The sequence below is a fragment of the Ambystoma mexicanum genome, chromosome 6p (assembly GCF_040938575.1).
Source record: "Ambystoma mexicanum isolate Mex_15411 chromosome 6p, UKY_AmexF1_1, whole genome shotgun sequence".
Taxonomy (NCBI): domain Eukaryota; kingdom Metazoa; phylum Chordata; class Amphibia; order Caudata; family Ambystomatidae; genus Ambystoma; species Ambystoma mexicanum.
Genome location: NC_090935.1, coordinates 742,193,833 through 742,212,869, shown reverse-complemented (window position 1 = coordinate 742,212,869; position 19,037 = coordinate 742,193,833). Strand labels below are relative to the sequence as shown.

At 43.2% G+C, this 19,037-nt stretch overlaps 1 protein-coding gene across 2 annotated transcripts in view; it reads right to left on the bottom strand.

Annotated features, from left to right (window-relative positions):
* Positions 1-19,037, bottom strand: part of ADGRV1 (adhesion G protein-coupled receptor V1) — a 2,479,945-nt gene that overhangs the window by 1,330,537 nt on the left and 1,130,371 nt on the right. For both annotated transcript variants that reach the window (XM_069627623.1, XM_069627624.1), the window contains 2 exons: positions 12,572-12,804; positions 879-1,027 (listed from right to left, as the gene is read on the bottom strand). In XM_069627623.1, coding sequence (XP_069483724.1) covers positions 879-1,027; positions 12,572-12,804 — 382 coding nt within the window. The remainder of the gene's footprint in view (positions 1-878; positions 1,028-12,571; positions 12,805-19,037) is intronic.

The window sequence follows — 19,037 nt, the reverse complement described above, 5'->3', positions numbered from 1 at the left end:
GAGTGCCTGATGTGTCGTGGGGGAGCAGGACGAGCCTGTAACAGCTACCGATGGGTGTGGCACCTGCTTCATGAACATATGCATTAAACGCTTCAGCCTTCATGCATGTGTTTTAAAGTAACCCTAAGGGGCAGAAATAGGTTGTCCCATCTATGCCAGTAATGGTCACGTTAAAATCACATACATGAAGTGCATCATGCATGTAATCTAAAGTGACTCTTACTGGCATCTTACTGGCACAGATAGGCTGTGGCAGCAGCCGCATGGAAATAGTGTAAAGTGCTCCTATGTAGTGCACTGTTGGTAGCATGGCATCTCCTGGATGTTTCCAAGTGAACCAACTGTAAATTGTATGGCTTTTTGCCACTTTTCTGGTAAAAGATTCTGCTGCAAAATGCATTATTTCAGCACATTATTTAAAAAACATTTTGACATTTAATAATTCTGGGCTCCCTCGCTAAGCCCGGTCACTTGCACTAATTTGAGGAAATATTTAGGACACCTCCACTCAAATTATTCACCAGGCATTAATGCCCATGAATCATGAAATGTATTGGATATTTGTGTTGTTTCCCTAGGGAAACAATTATAAAATATAAGGCTTTTCATCTGATTTAAAAAAAAAAAAAAGAAATTGGTCTTCAAAATGCATCATTTATACACTTTAATTAAAAAAAAGTCACTCCAGGGGGAAGCCCCCACCCCCGAATCCTCCTTCATTATTTACAGCTCCCTCGCTATGCTTGCCCGCTCCTGCTAATTTGAGGAAAAATGTGAAACCCTTCCCGGAAAACATTTATGAATTGTTTAGAAACCTTGTGCCCCTTCAGGAGCCGTCCACCCCCGCCCCTCACACACACCAAAAGCTGCCTACGTACCTTGGACATCAAGAAACTGGGCATGAAACTCAATGATGCCTTCCGCATTGTCATTTTTCATTATAATGATTCTGACCGTGGAGGCATTCCCTATTCCAGGAGGCTGGTCGATCTGAAGTCCATTGTCTCGGACAGTAAAGTCGTAACCACTATAATTTTAAAAAGAAGAAACATGTTAGTTCATAAGAGGGTAGTTGTGCCTTCGTTTCCTTAAATATGTGTGTGCGTGATCCCTATACCCTTGCCTTGCACACTGGTGCGTGCCCAGTAGAAAATGCCGATGTGATTGGAGTGCCCGACACCATTAAGACAATGGGCAGTAGCAGAAATGGGAATGTGCACAGCCTGTGCAGAACACATTGAAATGTGGGTGTTGATGGTTCACCTGCCCCACAACCTTCTCTCTGCCTCTTTCACTTCAGAATAAGAGAACAAAGCAGCAGGGAATTGTCTACAAGTGGGGTTCAGACTCTCTCCCAACCATGAATTAAATTAAATTAAGAATTCTGAGGTTAGCATATTTATCTGAGTGCAAACTGACTCATGGTGAAGGGGTGGTGTGAGAAAGTAGCAGCATTGAGACCAATGAACCAATGCAACTGCTTTTATTTCATTTTTTTAGACTTCTTATGAAATTGTATTGCAACATTCATTTGCTAGTGTAGGCCAACCTCCTTTGCTCCCAAAACATTGCTGCAAGTGTGAGGACTGCCTGAGCATGAATGCGGTTTAATAAAAGAATACTTCCATCAGAAAATGTACGCAGAGGCGTGTCTTCCCTTGAGTGCTGGGAGACGCGGGAGAACATGGCGTGGATTGCTTTTGTAGGCGAGAGGTATCACAGCCCGCACACTAGCACAGGACACACTAGCACAGGTGTAGAAGCTGTTGCTGTTGTGCCATGCCCGGCTTACCAATTTCTTGGTAAATAATGAATGGTCTGTGGGGGTGTTGAGCTATGTGTGGAGTAACGCTACTTTTAAAATGTATGGAACATGGAAAGAGGATTGACTGTAATCCAGACACAGGCCAGCTTTGACCAATTACTTAGAAAAGCTTTTTTTACATTATGTACAGTTAAATTATTCTGAAGGTACATAAAGGAAAGACCACCTACCGGCCATCCTCATGCACTCCAGCTCAGGCCTCCAACTGACATGTCCAGAACATTCACACACCAAACGTTCAGCGTCTTTAAACTGAGCCATTATTCATAGACACGTTATATAGGACTAGCATTCTTAGATGGCAAGCAGGGCAAGACAAGATTCAGCCAGTCACAACACATTCCTTGCTTACATATAGAAGTGCAACCACAATATCTGCCTACAACACATCATTCAATCAACACACAGCAGCAACTGGGTGGATGCGAGATCACAACCAGCACAAACCTGCACCGCCGAAATACTCTCCAAGCATTCAGACGTGCATACCATAGGTCACCACTTCAACGAGGGCTAGGATACACCTATCCCTGAGCCTGGGCATGCCGACCTAGACAGGCCTATGCCGAAACAAGACTACCTGCCACTGTGTGGTGTCACACCTACCCTCCAATGTGTCGCAAGTTGACTCGTCGTAGCCAGCAGAAAATGAAAGCAGTGCAGCCACCCTCACCAATATACAACTCGCTACTCACCTAGAAATGAGTACCACTACCCAAAATACAGACAGACCGAGTCAACTGGTATCCCAGGAAGGTACTATGCAATAGACGCAAAACCCCGCATACATAGGAAAGTTCCAGCTAAAATGTGCAAAAAAACCTGTGTCACCTGACTCCTCGCTGCACCAGACGCACCCGCACGTATCACCAAACACACAGCATCACAGGACTGGACATAATCTCAAGTGTCCCAACGTAGAGACTGAAAAGTAAAATGGATCCACTAGTAACCTACTAACAGCTGGGTTTAGAGTCATGACTAACTAAACGTGAATAACGCGTAAACCTACACATTCTCTGAGGTCTAATTCTAAAGCTTATAGATAGGAATCTACCTATTGTTATCCCAATGCCCTGAGGTACCTGTCACAACAAACATTACAGTAAATGACTGACCTCTTCCCTAAAGGCCACAGCATTTAACTGGAAATGAATTCACTTCAGCAAAACAACGGTGACAAACCTAACTGTGATGGAATGTGTGCATTCAATGTCAACCACATGTCCAGAATCCTCATGGGAAAGATAGGGCTCGCTTTCTAAATACCCACAGCCTAAACATAGGGGCACCAAACACAGTGCACACGGCATGCCAGATCTGCATAGCTACATCCCAATTATTCATATTGCATACCTGCACAGACCCGTAGTAATACAAAATAGCGGACTTGGTGCAATTCCCACCGGTAGGCCAGCACCAATGCCACAGTATATACTGAGAAAATGAAAAAAATGCAATGCCCTTGAAGATGTCCTGCTCTGCCTTGAGCCTCAAAGAGTTTGCACGTTAAAATTCCAAACAGTACCTTGTATGGAACTCAAGTGTCCAGTGTGGCCTGTGACCCCGAGGCATGGTGGAATTGACGCAATCATCCTCTGGAGCTGCACATGCCACGCCTTTAAAGTGTGAGCTGTCATTCGAGTAGGTCCGTTGGATTTGGCAATAATGAGGCGAAATGCCCCGAGGTGGCAAGCCTGACGCTGTAGGTAACGGCCCGCTGCCCAAGTTAAGGGCCCGAGTGCAGAGAGTGTCCCTTAATGAGGATGGCGGTGCCATTACCGAAAGGTTCGACCCGCCACCGAATGGCATATCTCCATTAGCACCCGTGTAGTCCCCTACACGGATGTTAAAGTTTTAAAAAGATAATACTTTTTAAACAAAACTTATCTTTCCTGAGCGGCACCAACAGTGGCACGCAGTGCTGCTGAAAGCCTCAGTCCATTTTCCATCTCAATGATTTTAACGTCATCAGCATGGAAAATGGAGTGAGGGGACAGCAGCACTGCCGGCGCCGGGCCGCGCAGGAAAGGTATGTTTCTTTTTTTTAATACATCTTTAGCACCCCTGAGGGAAAATACATGGGTGCTATGGTGAGGGAGCAAGGGAGAGCAGGGAAGGGAAGAGGGCGCTGGATGCCCAGACAGCTCAGAACGTATGATTGTACCATAGAGTACAGCCCGTGCTCCGAGACTCCTGATGGGCTGACACCCCCCTTCAGGGTGCTAATGTTAGTTACATTGTGGAACGACCTATGCACCGTTGTATCATGCATTGTTTCATCTCCTGCTGGCAATATTTTGTGAAGAGCACAATTCTCTCACCCATCCCTTCCAGTCGGGAATGCCTTGCTTGGCACAGAACTCCAACAGGATACTGATAGGCAGGTCCCTTTGCTTGCAGATGTCATCACTGGAAGGGAAGTGCTGAACAATGCCAAGCTCACAGCCACTCTGCTGTCAGTGCACCCGACCTGGCCAGATCAAAACCAAGGTGCCAGTGGGTGCATGCAATGTGTTGGGTGTGTCCATGAATACTTACTTGGGCCATTGATGCTTGCTCTCTATCTTTTGAAGCTGTGAATGATACTGCCAAGCCACTGTCCTTAAACCAATGTACGCTATAGACAATCTGCCCAATGGGCACCGTGCACTGGCAAGCTGCAAAACGGAGGGCCTGTGCTTTTTACTTGGTGCACTTTTGAGTCAGTAAACTATATTGGGTTGCCACATACAAATATTTCTGTGGTCCTGAACCTGTGGCCATGCTACACTTAGCGTCCAGGGTGCTAAAACTCCTTGTTTCATCCCTGAACAACGTTGGTCTGATGGAACCCTGCCTGTGGGCTGAAAGTCCACCTGTTCCTCCTGTCTCCTACCCCTGGGCATTGGCGGGGGCTGTCCAATTGCTGAGCTATGCAGATCACAATACCTATTATTCCTCTGTACTTCCCTTGACAGACAGAAAGCCTGCTTCCTATGCAGCTTTGCTCATATCACATTGGAGAAGACCGATGGATGTTCTATCCCTGACTAGAGCTCTCCTTGCTTGTTTCTCGTAGTTCCTTGAGGGCCGTTAGCTACTCGTCTCCAATGTTACTACTCGTCTCCAAGGATTGCTTGTACTCCAGACACAGACCAGCTGTGAGGAATTGTGTTAGAAGTTCCAGGTAGCTTTAGTTACATTATATACATGTTCCAGGTCCTCTTAAGATGTACACAGGAGAGAAACCCTCCACCCGCCATCCTCAAGCACTCCAGTGCAGGCCCCCGACTGGCATATTCTAAACAGTCCCACACCAACCCTTCAGGAACATTCTACTGAGCTGTCACTCATAGACTTGTCCAAATAGACTCCCACACCTTCCTATGCTGGAACAGGAGCCCTCCAGCATTGTCGCTACCGTGTGCTGCAGGAGCAGCACACCCAACCGAAAAGCGCTGTGCAGAGGAGGTAAGCTCCAGGCATCTTAATCCACTGCCTTGAAGCCCCTCAGTGCACACCTTATCTCCGCCCGATCCGTGCTACTCACCGTCAGGTATTTCCTGATATCCACAAACTTGTTGCCTCCAGCTGTCCAGATGCATCAAACTGCATGTATATTTGGACTCCCTGAACCAGATCCACTTGAAACTACGAAGCAAACAACTTCTAAGATGGCCGCCGCCCAGATTTGCTCATTTGCCTGACGCTGTATTGCTGTGTGCCTGTCCTCACTCGCAACGGATTGGCTGCTGCATTTGTTTTTACTTTAGCCCAATAGCCGACAGGCTTCTAGCCGGCCTAGGAAAGAAGGCCTGTGCTGACAGAGCTGACAGAGCGCCACAGGAGCCAGGTGCCATGATTCTTTGTGCATTTGAACTTCCTGCATTTACTACTTAGGTGAGTCTAGACCATGCTCCCTACAGCGTAGATAACCATAAACATTATCACGCTAGGCCCATATACACGACCAACTATTATCTTGTTGCTACGTCTTCCAGTCACAGCGTAATGGACATTGATAACAAATTGCCTTTCTATGCCTAATTTACTACACTCATTGTTGACTGCAACCACCACGCTTAGCTTTTGCACATTAGTGTGTGAGAATATGTGTTCCCCAAAATGTCTATACGATTAACACATGTACAACATCTTTAACCTGTTGCCTATCCATTGATATTGAATGTCTGCACATACAAATCGCCATTGTTGATTACCAATACTATCGCCTATTGTGATAGCTGACTCCTTTAATACTGCCAGCCTTTACCTACACTATATAGCATTAGTATAATGTTCATTTTTGATAACTATACCCTGCTACCTTAGAGATTCTTTATTTCAACTGCAACTGGCCTATGTACTGTTCAGGTTTCTGCGTAGTTTGATCAGCCTATTGACTTAAACTAGTCTGTACTATCGTGTATGCCTGAACTACTAATTTTGTCCATGTTTACAATGTTTACTATCTTCCTGCACCTGACTGCCCTTAGGTTGATAATGTCTCCAATGTCTCCTATGAACACCCCCCCCCTAGATATGTCCACTAAAATCCTCAAATGTACTCCTAGACTGGATGTGAACAGACCCTAGGAAATGAACCCACTCCTAAACTCATTATAACCAACATTCCATGTGAACTTACACAAAGGAACTCCAAGCTATGTTCGCTATTATCAAAAATATACAAACTGCCTGCTAGATACCTTATTACTTGTGCTCGTAATAGGAATCATCAAAAGGATAGTGTACAACTAAACTACTCCTCTGTAAATGCTGCTACCATCCACAAAGACAAGACAGACAAACACTACAAATGACATACCAGCCCTGCCAAATACAATAGATCTGCCTTACCCAGCCCTACCCTTAAAAGAGCACTCATTAATGCCAGGTCATTAATAGCCCACGCCACAGAAATTGCAGACATTATAGAAATAGGCAACTACGACTTCTTAGCCATTACCGAGACTTGGTTACACCAAGCAGCCCTGATGCTCGCTGTGCCCACTAATTACTCTATTTTCAGGGAAGACAGTACTAACTCCCGTGGAGGAGGCCTTGCACTAATTGCCAAAACTGATCTGTCAATCCGAATAGAAACACCCCTGCACACCAAATCTTGTGAGTCCTTAACTGTCAAGCTTCTAACTTCCAACTCACAAACCATTAACATACACCTTATCTATAGGCCGCCAGGACCCATTGGTTCTTTCGAAGAGGACATCTCCACGATACTCTCTGAAAATTTAAAAAACACATCTCAAGCCATTCTATTAGGAGACCTGAACTTGGGCTTTAATGATTCTAAAGACACACACGCCACAAACATTGCCAATGTCCTATCGGAGCTCGGCTATACCCAAAGAGTGACACAGCCTACCCATGAGAAAGGTCGAACACTTGACTGGGTGGCGGACCATAAATGCAACACAATTATCACCTCCATCAGTTCACAAGTTTGGACAGACCACGCTCTTATATCCTTCTCTATAGAGGCTAAAATCCCCCAACCCCAACAGAACAGTATAGCACCTCCAACGCTAACAAGGAACTAAAAAAACATAATCATAGACAGGTTATTACCGCTAGTTCTACAAACCCTAACCTCACTGCCTGACAATCTTGATCCCTCATCTCTAGTCAACGAATTGAACACAATTATGGCCAATGCCCTTGACAATATTGCCCGGCTAAAAATGAGAAACAGCAAACCTAGAGCACACCTAAATGCCTGGTTTACTCCCTATTTGAAATCACTAAGGCTAGAAAAATGCAAGCGTGAATCCTCCTGGAGACTAGCACCTACAGAGGCAAACAAAGCTACCCTTACTGACATACCTACAAAATACAAATCTGAAATCAAGCGAATTAAAAAAATCTTTGACACTAGAATAATGCAAGCCAAATCAGGAACAAAGGAGCTTTTTACAATCCTAAAGGAACTAGAGAACCCTATCCCGATACCTGATAACTGTGTCAAAAACAAGGTATGGTCCTCTGACATCCAGAAGGCCCTTGGCGACAAAATTGCCACCCCCCAAGCTAAAATTGATAAGAAAAAACTAAACCTACCTCCCACAACTACCCAAACTAACATACCTTGTACTACAGCCAAACCTGAATTAAGATTCAACTTCACCAAAGTGTCCATACTGAAGGTTGAAAAAATAATCCTATCACTTAAACCATCAAACTGTCGAGGTGATAACTGCCCGGTGCAAATAATAAAAGATGCTGCTAGAGACCTATCACCATTTATCTCAAAACTCATCAACTCCTCATTTTCATCAGGTATTATACCAAGCAATCTTAAGGAATCTTGGGTCCTCCCCCTCCTCAAGAAGCAATCACTAGACCCGGCCATACCCACAAACTATAGGCCCATCACCACGGTGCCATTCTTACTAAAGATTTTAAATAGAGTGGCCTACTTACAGATCCAGAAATTCTTGGAACTGCACCAGCTCCTAGGTTCGCGGCAATCAGGTTTCCGACCAGAGCACAGAACCGAAACAGCACTTATAGATCTTAAGACACAGGTTGACGAGCTGAGAGACCAAGGAAAAACTGCCCTGCTTCTCCTTCTGGATCTTTCTGCAGCTTTCGACCTGGTGGATCATAAAATACTCTGCAACCACCTAGAGTCTGCAGCACATTTCTCACTCCAGGCCATAGCATGGATCAAATCTTTCTTAAGTGAAAGAACCATGAGGGTCTTCTCCACCTCAGCTGCTGCAGACCCTGCTCCTATTATGTGTGGTGTACGCCAAGGATCATGTGTCTCCCCTGCCATGTATAACATTTTTACTAAGCCCCTGTTTGATGATTTGGACTTTCTAGGTGTCACCTAAACTAACTATGCAGATGACACCCAGATTCTCATCCCACTTTCTGGGGATTACAAACAGGATTTGGCCTTGGTGAATAAGATATACCTCATCATCCAGGCATAGATGGCACATCATAGTCTATGCCTGAATGATGACAAAACAGAACTCATCATTCTGGGGACTACACTGAACATCAAGAAACGTAGCCAAGACTACACAACTTTTGTCATAGACGGCCATACAATTAAAGTTGCCAATGAGGTAAAAACACTAGGTTTTTACCTCGACTCCTGTCTGACCTTGGCAAAGCAAGTAAACGCTATGGCATCCTCCACAACCTATACTTGTAAATTGATCAGATCAGCTAGACCTTACCTCTGCACCATGTTGGCAAGAGCACTTGTGCTGTCCAAACTGAATTATTGCAACACCCTCTATTTGGGGTCTAATAAATACATAATGAAAAAATCCAAATACTGCAAAACAATGCCCTTAGAGCGGCACTAGGAATCTCCAAGAGAGCTCAGATATCAACAACCAGAATACAATCTAACTGGCTTTCCACAGTCGACAAAATTAAACCCAAAACTGTTTCTATAACATTCAAGAGTCTCAACAACCTAGCACCAAGCTACCTAACAGAGAGATTTAAAAGAAGAGTTTCATCTAGACCCACAAGAGCTGCCTATACAAACTGCCTAGCAGTTCCCCCGTTCAAAATGACCACAACTGGTGGAAATAGTTTCCCCGTCAAAGCTGTCCAATTGTGGAACTCCCTCCCACGCACATTAAGGATGGACCAATCATACCCACATTTTAGAACAAATGTGATCTCAAAGAAAATGACCTATAGTCCAGCCTCACGACCCAGTTGACCTAGCAAACAAATTGGACTTTTGAACTTTGTGCGCGCCCCACACTGCATTTGGACTACTTACTGTATTGAATCATCATCTGTAATGTATATGTATTACCTGTTGTATTGTACTAATCTGCATTTTGTCTATGTAACCTGTAACCTATAAGCAACTTGTAAGCCTAAAGCATACTTGTTCCCGTGCCTTGATACCTTCGGGTCTGGTGCGCGCTACAAATAAATAAACAAACAAACAAACACACATTCTATGCGCATTCATAGATGGCCAAAAGGGCAGGACAACGTTCTGCAAGTCTCCACAACCTGCTCCATATATCTAGCTATCATCAATATACCTATGGGTCATTCTGATTCATTTGAATAGCCAGGTGTTCGGGGCGACAAATTATCATTATCTGATTTACCGTCATCACTTCCATGAGAGAGTTTATTTGGAGTGTGCTCCTGGCTGCCTTTCCTGTTACTGGCATGCAGCTTCCTCCTGATTTCAGGATTATTATTTTTTTGCTCCATTAAATGTGTTTTCTCTGGAGAAGATCATATTAAACTAGCTGTGCTACCATAGCCCCTCTGCTCCAAACTGCTCCAAACCGCTACCTTTGTTATGCATGTATGTGTGAATCACCTCCTTACGCAACGTTATCAATCCAGTAACCTTGTGCATCTATGTAAGTATTCCCAACCTCCCCCATGCCTGCGCCTAGATGCCTCCGGGTTTGGTGCGCTAAACAAATGTAAAAATAAATAAATATCAGATGTGGCAATACAAAATACATTTTTAAACAACGTAACGACGTGTCTATGCCTGCATTTCTCCTACAAGAATATGCTTTCGAACTGCCTATTGCATGGTCAATGCACACAAGCAAGTGCCAAAGATATCACCCCTTAAAATAAATGCGAACCCTTAACCGCGACATGAACCAGATATCCACCCATATACCCATAGCTACTGAGAAACAAGAACAAATAAGTTTTAAAGATCAGGTCCTTTTTATTCAACTTGTGGGGCAACAAGACTCCACACTCTGACCGGTATGCATTACTCCACCTGCACATGCTTGCAATCTCATTGAGATTACACAAAAGAGTGTTACACTTGGGGCGCCCGTGTGTCCAAGTCACCTAGAATGTCACTGGCACACAGACAGTAGTTACTTCTGAATCTGCATTCATTAGCATGTCAAGATGTACTAGCCAATCTCCCTCTGCCTGTGCTAATCGCGAGCCTCTTCTAGTCCAGAACCAAAATAGCACCGGTGATACTGCACACAACCGAGTTCTTCACATGAAATTAATATGGCAAGCCCTTCTTAAGAACTAGGGGCAGAATTCACATATGCATCTTCTGGCGTAGGTAATTTCTTTGCATGCATCTGCCGCAAATGGCTGCATTTATGTGAATCACAGCTGCATCTGTGGCATTTGTCTTCTTTATAGGACCATTCTTTTATTGCAGCACTGATTTTCTAGTGCTTGGATCTGAATATCATGACAGCAATTTTTCAAGAGATTGATTGAAATGAAACACAAAGAAAAATCCATTACATACAATTAAGGTACACATGATAGTGGAAACATTTCAAGATGCCCTATCCAACAAAATCAACTTACTCTAGAACAAAATCAGTGTCAAGAAAACCCAACTCCCCTCCAAAGCGCCCACCCTAGTCTCCAACCCCCTGTCCAATCTCCCCCCACTGATACCACACTGTTCTCCTTCTCCCAAGTCACAGAAGAGCTTGTACTGAAGACTATCTTATCCCTCAAACCCTCCTGTTGCAAGGGTGACTCCTGCCCCTGCAACATCATACAATTGTGCATGCCTACTTTATCTCCAATCATCACCGACTTTGTGAATGCCTCCTTCAAAACCAGCACTATTGTCAATGCATCAAATCCACGTGGATCACCACACTCCTCAGAAATCCCTCACTAGACCTGCCTTCCACACCAGCTACTGACACATCAGCACAGTCCCCTTTCTGCTGAAAATTCTAGATTGTGTCACCAATTCTCAAGTCCAACACTTCCTAGAAAACATTCATTTACTTGGGTCAAGACAATCAGAGTTCTGACCAAATCACAGCACCACAACTGCCTTACTGGGCCTTAAAATGCAGCTGGACAGCTGATGAGATGCAGGGAATCTTGCCATATTCCACCTCCTTGACCTCTCTGCTGCCTTTGACCTGGTTGATCACAATTTGCTCTGTCAACACCTGGGCTCCCACTTCCTTTACTCCACTGAAGCAATTGCCTTGGTAAAATCCTTCCTTGGTGATAGCACCGCAAGAATTTGCATTGGAATCTCGGCATCTGATCCCATTGCAGCACCTTTGGGGATTCCCCAAGGCTCTTGCTTGTCCCCCACCTTCTACAACACTTACACCAAGCTACTATTTGCATTCTGGATTATCTTGACATCACATACACTACATTTTCTGATGATACTCAGATACTCATCCCCATCCCAGGCAACCACTCTAAAGAACACCATAACCATCAACACGATATATGCCACCATCCAAAACTGATGGCCACCCACAATCTTTGTCTGAATAACTATAAGACTGAACTTCTCATTGTGGCCTCCCCCATTCACCTTAGCAAGCTCTCCACATCTTACTCCACTAACTCTATCGACGGCACTACCATTCCTGTCCTCAAACATGTTAAAATGCTGGGTGTTTACCTGGATGATGAACTCAACATGTCTAAACACACCAATGCCCTTGCCTCACCCACTGCATACACAGCTAAGCTAATTTCCCTAAGCAGACAATTACTATCACCACCCAACTATCTCACGCTCACAAGAGCCCTTATCATCAGCCAGGTTGACTACTGCAATTCCATCCTCATGGTCACAGCCTCATCAAACTTGCCTTCTAAAAGTTGCAAACACAATGTATATTTAAACGTTCTGTATAGAAAGATATAGCCCCATCCAAATGTATTCACAGGCAATTCCTTTCAGCGAGCGACCTCCAGTGCCATCAGGTGATGGTGTCAGGGATGGTTTACTGCTCAAAGAGAATTTGCTCTTACCTCCCTTGGAGCTCCACTGCAGTGATGGACACAAAGAAATCTTCTGGGCCTTCGGGAAAGTCATCATCCTGAATTTCCAGGGAGAAACCTTTAACGGTTTCATTTGGCATAAATGTCAGCTCTCCTGCTTTGGCTGTAAAATCCATGCCACCAAAGGCAGTTCCGTTCGAGGTTTGGTACCTGAGGCGAACCTGCCCAAAACTGCCACGCAAACGTTGAACAGTGATGTTTACCTGATAAAAGAAATACACATAACATTTCAATTGGACTCAATGCTTTACTGGACCAATTCCTTTTTGATTTCTTCTTGTATTAAATAGATGGATTTTAATATTTTATTTTAAACTGTATAGTACATTGATTTATTTTTATTTCATTTTTACATATTTTTATGAAGGTCATTTTTTTACCCTAAGGCATATGATATTACGGCTGTGCCCCTATGCCCACATGGTGCGTAATGTGAGCCAAAGGCGAGTGGACGGTTGCTATTGGTCAGAACAGCTGGTTCACAAAATGGCATGCCTGGGTCAGGGCAAAGACAAGTCTCCAGACTTTAAGGGATATCAGTCTGGGTCAGGTCCAGAGACCAATCTGTAGCCTGCGCCAGAGACACGCATGTGGTATTTGTGATTAGGTGTTGTGGGGTCTATGTTGTATATAAAAGTCAGAGAGCTGGTGTATCATTTTAAAGCGTACAAGTATCTCAAGACCGATACAAGATGTTCATGGATCACGTCAAAGCAACTTCTAAGAGTACCAAGAGATCCCAACAGAAAATGGCTGTACATTTTTCGCTATCAACTCCGAAGCCCACTAGTGAACAACGAGGATGCTCATGACGGGGCAATAGGTGTTGTTAAATAATTCCAGCAACTGACCACTCTTAATTCTGATGACATTTCCTTTTGCGAAAAGAACGCTTTACATAATTGGCTATTGACACTATGCACTAGCACGTGCAGCGTTTCAAGTGCCAAATGGAATTACCAATAGAGATCTCAGGCCCACATATCCAGACAGATTCAAAGAATATGGCAAAATACTACTTTATTATCAGCTCAAAAAAGTAGGGAACCCTGGAAAACAACGAATCCTTCACCACACATTCACAATAATAATTTGACTGTACAAACGCTTTATACTTCAATATACATCAGCTATTATATCATCCTACGTGGCAAACATAAAAAACCTATTGATGGGAGGGATTGGTTAAGGCAGTATATGTACCTATGGCTCGTATAAGTGTTAGTGTCATTATTGGATGCCCTTTATCTGGTAGGCACGCCTTCATCTACTTCTAAATACATATAACACAGATTAATAGCAGAATAACAGCAGCGGATTGGTTTCCGCAAAAATGTATAACACACTGCTACATAGACCATTATGATTGTTTGGCATTCTATCCCAACCATGGACTTTCGGCTGCTTAGCAGCACATAAGCAAAATGAAACTCAGGTGCAGAGAACGTCAGGCTACTACCCACTCGCCCAATTAGTCGATCATCCCTCATCGGTCAGGCCCTAAGCAAAGGCCTCTTCTTTGTCATTGACCTTGCAGACTGGTCTCTTCTCTGGGACTTTTAAGGGAGTGCAGGTACACCACTATCTTTGTCTGGAGCTTAATGAATAGGCCTTGTTTTTAAGTTCTGAATCACGTGTGAGGAGACCATCATTTTGTCTATTTCAACCTCTTACCTAGTGCTATTCAATTAAATTAAGCTGGGCAGCATTACTCCCCTTGATCTCTGGAGACTTGGTTGCTCTACCTCACACATGCTTTCTGCATTCTTGAGTGTCCAACACTTGGCACTAGCCAGTCTTTTCTTCTTTGCTTAATCTAAGAGAAATATGTCTTACGTACATGGCTTATCCTCTTGACCCAGGCCAATAGATATTTTTTGTTCCTCACACAAAACTGTTTTTCCAGTGCCTCTTACCTCTGCAGCCCTGGTCTGTTTCTGGAGTAGCTTGGTCATTCTTAATACAAGTCCGACATCCATCTTTTCATCATGGCTGCTCTAGTCACGTTATATTTTCTTCTGCAGCAAGCTTCTATATGTCTCATCTACCTTGAGTTTCTGCATATGTACATTCACTTCACCTCTTCTCACTTATTTCCTTAGTGCATATGATTTCTTCATATTCGATTACATGTTTCTCTGATTACTTCAGTTACATCTTTATTCTTTAAGTATTCACATATCATTTCAATGTGTCCTTGTGTCTTCTCTTAATGACGTCACCCTGCCCTCGTCTGATTTCAATTACAGCTCCTCAATGTCCAGTGGTGTATGGAGACATCCTTCCACCATGTCAGTGCGCGGGTACATTCGATATGGCTGTCTGAGTGCATAATGTCTCTCGTTTCTTCTGTGCTGTATTGGAATGATACCTATTGGCACATATAATGCTCTCTTACCCGCTGTTCCAGTATGACGGAAGTGATCGGGGGAGAAAAGTAGAGATAATGTGTACACCTGCTCCTTTACAACACTGTGGAGTGAGGGATTCCATGGGAGATCCCCCAAGCACTGTTGTACATGGGCATTGTGAAAGAAGATGAAAATGATAGTGGCTTTTATGGTGATTTGGATGGCCTAGAAGAAATCTTTGCGCAATGACTTGAGGGCTATGTCCTTGAGAGCTGTAGAAACCCTTGCCAATAAAGGTGATAACACTGCTGGAAATGTAAGGTATGGCACAATCTTTATATATAAAGCTGAATGTATATATGTGTGTGTGTATGTTTGTCCGGCTTTACAAATCCACACAGTTGAACCCACATCTACCAAATATTGCATGGAGTCCTCTTTTGTCTGGGGCAAGATTGTAGCCTATGTTTGGATGCTAATAATTCACTCCGTAGACACCCTCACTTACTGATGCTCACCCCAATTCACTACAGTAGGTACTAGAAGGAGGCAACATTGTGAAAAGTGTCTGAAGCAAAATTTTCGATGTGTTGGTCATTCCTTTGAAATGTATTACTACTGTATACAGTTCAAAAGTGTTTATCAAAGCCTTTTTAAAGGGAATAAAAAAACGAATTTACTTTTTTTAATCACGCCACTCCAATAAGGTTACAGTTTACTTAAGTTCATTCACGAGAAGAGAGCACAATCAATCTTTCTTGGACATTTTCTCAAATGTGCCTAAGCCATTGAGTGACTGAAACATGCCGCACATAAAACCATCTGATGCAAAGCGAAAATCAATATCAAGAGCTTCTGCAACACAACAACAAACAGCAGTATGACTTGCTGACCAGAGGACCAGAGCAACATCCACCAGGGCACATGAGACACCAGAGCAAACTGAAGCAAGACTTGTGACAAGAGGACAATAGCAAAATCCTCCAGGGCACATGGGACACCACTCGATCAGGATACAGGCAACGCCGGGTACCCCAGCTAGTCGGTAATAAATGCTTTTAGTAACAGTCCTCTCTGAATTGTAAAAAATGATAGGGTGTTAGTTTTCACCAGCAAAATCTTTAAAAAGTTGTGCAAGTAGAACATGTTGTGATGTCATGTGTCCAATTACTGTGAGCTTTTATTGTCCCTGCCACTCAAAGCATAGGGTAGACGTGAAAAAAAGTCAGGACTTATGTAAGGATTGCCAATTTGCAGAGGAACTGCTAAAAGTTGAAACAGGGATTGAAAAAATGTGACTTTCAGAGCAAGTGCCTGCAACTTCTGCTGTGATAAAGGAGTGCTTGAAATGTGATTATTATAACAATTGTTACTTTCTTACAAACGAACCTTCTTTTGAGAACATGTAATAAGATATAAATCTTCACGTGTGAAACAACTCTTGTGGCTTTATTGCTGGGAAGGGTACCATGGCAGACAAGCTATTATTATTTTTTTTATTTTTTATTTTTTATTGAAAAACTACAGTTTTAACATACAGAGAAAACTTTTGTTTCAAAGCATTGTCACATCATTTCTATACAGCAGGCACCATCGATTGCTGGCATCTCTATGAGCTACTGAGACTACACGACAGAATTTTTTTTGTAGTCAAATGGAAACTTTAGAAGTGCTGTTACATAGTTTACAATGGCACATACATGTTTATTGTTCTGTCCAGAGGAAATCAAAAGCCACCATGTCGCCATGTCCCCATCCAAGGGGGCGAATTCGCCTAAGTAGGCAGAGCAATGATCACATAACGCTGGGCAATTTAGAATTAAATGCTTCAGTGATTCCACTGCAGCAGCAGAGAAGCGACATAGATTATTGTTTGCAGTGGGATGTTTCCTTTGGTGTAGAATTTCCTTTGAGTTCAAGGTGTTTAAACGGAAACGAAGGAATTGTTCACGATAGAAGCGGGTATAGAATTGAGTCAGATATTGGGCTTGGCAGTTAAGTTTTTTTTGTACATTGCCTAGCCATTTAGAGGTTGCCATTGTTGTCCGTTTTTCAACATTGACAATCCATGACCATGCTTCAAATTTTCTTTTTGCAAGTTTGGGACGAGAAAATAGATCGAAGTTATTAATTTCTGCGGCCACGATCCAGTCTTGAACTTTTTTGTTTCATTGATCTAACATGCAACTGGAGCTTAGATCACCAGTAAGAGTAAATATTTTATAGGCTGGCCCCCCACTCACGTCTTTTATTTTCCGCCACAGCAGGATGGACTTCCAAATCATATGGGTGAAGAGGGAGTTTAACGATAGTTCGTGGCATATCAGAATGATTGAAACACAGTCCGGAAGATTCAGAACACGTCTCTAGAAAAGCCCCTCTAGTTGGTTCCATTTTTGCTCACTAATGTTCCAACCGGCTTCTGCGCCGAATGTTAGAATAGGAACTACCTTTTGAAGGTAGAACGTTAGTACTGAAGTTAGCGAACATTTTCCAAAGTTATTATTAAGCTTTGCCGCTTGGAGCGCCAATCTTGCTGCTTTCAATTTTAGAACATGTAGCCACTGCTCTTCACAGAGTGAATTGTTAAACTGGACACCCAGATAACGGATCGAATTGATTGAAGTTAGTCGCTGGCCGCCAACGGCCCAAATAAATGCACAATCTTTTTTGCTGGTTTAGAACCTATTGCTAGGATTTTCGTTTTGTCTGGATTAATTACTAGTTCGTTAATAGTTAGGTAATCAAAAAGACAGTTTAAAAGCCGTTGTAGGCCGATCTGTGTTTTATCGATCAATACCAGATCATCTGCATATGCAATATAGCGCACAGAAGACATATTTACTCTCGGGGGAAAGCAGTGTGCCTGTTCGAGATGATTCGGGAGATCTGCCAGAAATAATTTAAACAAGTCGGCGGCAAGCGGACAACCTTGCTTCACTCCTCTTGTAGTGGAGATGCTGTCAGATAAGTCTCCGTTCTTACTAAGGCGTACGCGAAATGAAGTGTTCGCGTGAAGAGCCATAATTGGGGTGAGAATATTCGCAGGACAATTCCATTTGATTAATTTTGTCCAAAGCAGTTCACGAATAATGCCATCAAACGCTTGCTTCATATCAATGAAGGCTAGATGCAATTTGTTTTTTTGTTTTAGGGCATCGAGTTTCAGAGCTGTTAATATAGAGAGATTTACGTCCACTCCTGTACCCTTGGAGAACCCTGTTTGGCGGACATCAAGAATTCCTGCTTTTTTTGCCCAAGATGCCAGTTTCACTCTCAGATTGGATCCAAAAAGTTTGCCAATGCAATCTAGGAGGGCAATGGGCCTATAGTTTTCAGGAGCATCCCAACTGCCCTTCTTGTGAATCAGAATCACAATTGCAGTGAGCCAAGACTCCGGCAATCTGCGTGCGCTGGCAATATTTTGAAAAAGGAGCTCAATGAAAGGGGCCCAGATTTGTGGATTTTTTTTTAGCATCACGTTGCTAATCATATCTGGACAAGCTGCACGCAAGTTTTTGAGTGTCTTGATGGCGTCCACAATTTCGATGTGCGACATTTCTACATCCCACGGCACTTGGTTTACTTCAGGAGGTAACATATGGACCTTAAACTGACTATTAAAAACTGCCGTGAAGTGCTTACACCAGATGTCACCAGGGATCGTATTCTGCGTTAAGTTTGTACTTATTGATGGACCCATATTCAAGATTTTCCAAGTATCTTGTGTATTCTTGGTGATCAACAGCTTCATCATGAGTTCAGCACGATCTTGCTCGACGATGAGTCTCTGGGATCTAATCCAATTTCTATAGATTGCTCTTCGTATTTTGACTTCATCACGCACGATTTTCCAGGAGATGTTTTTTTGTTTTTTTTAAACTGCGGATGTCACTTCTTAGCTCTTTTTTTTTTACATCCATCACTTTGCTGAACCAATGATTGTGATTTGTAAGCTGGCTGGGTACCATGTTGTTTGTTGTTTTATGTATAGTCAACACCAATTGGCAGATTTATCAGATTTTCCGTTAAGGAGCATACCTTCTTAAGCGATTGCCACTTGGGTGTTCCTCTACTGGCGCCGA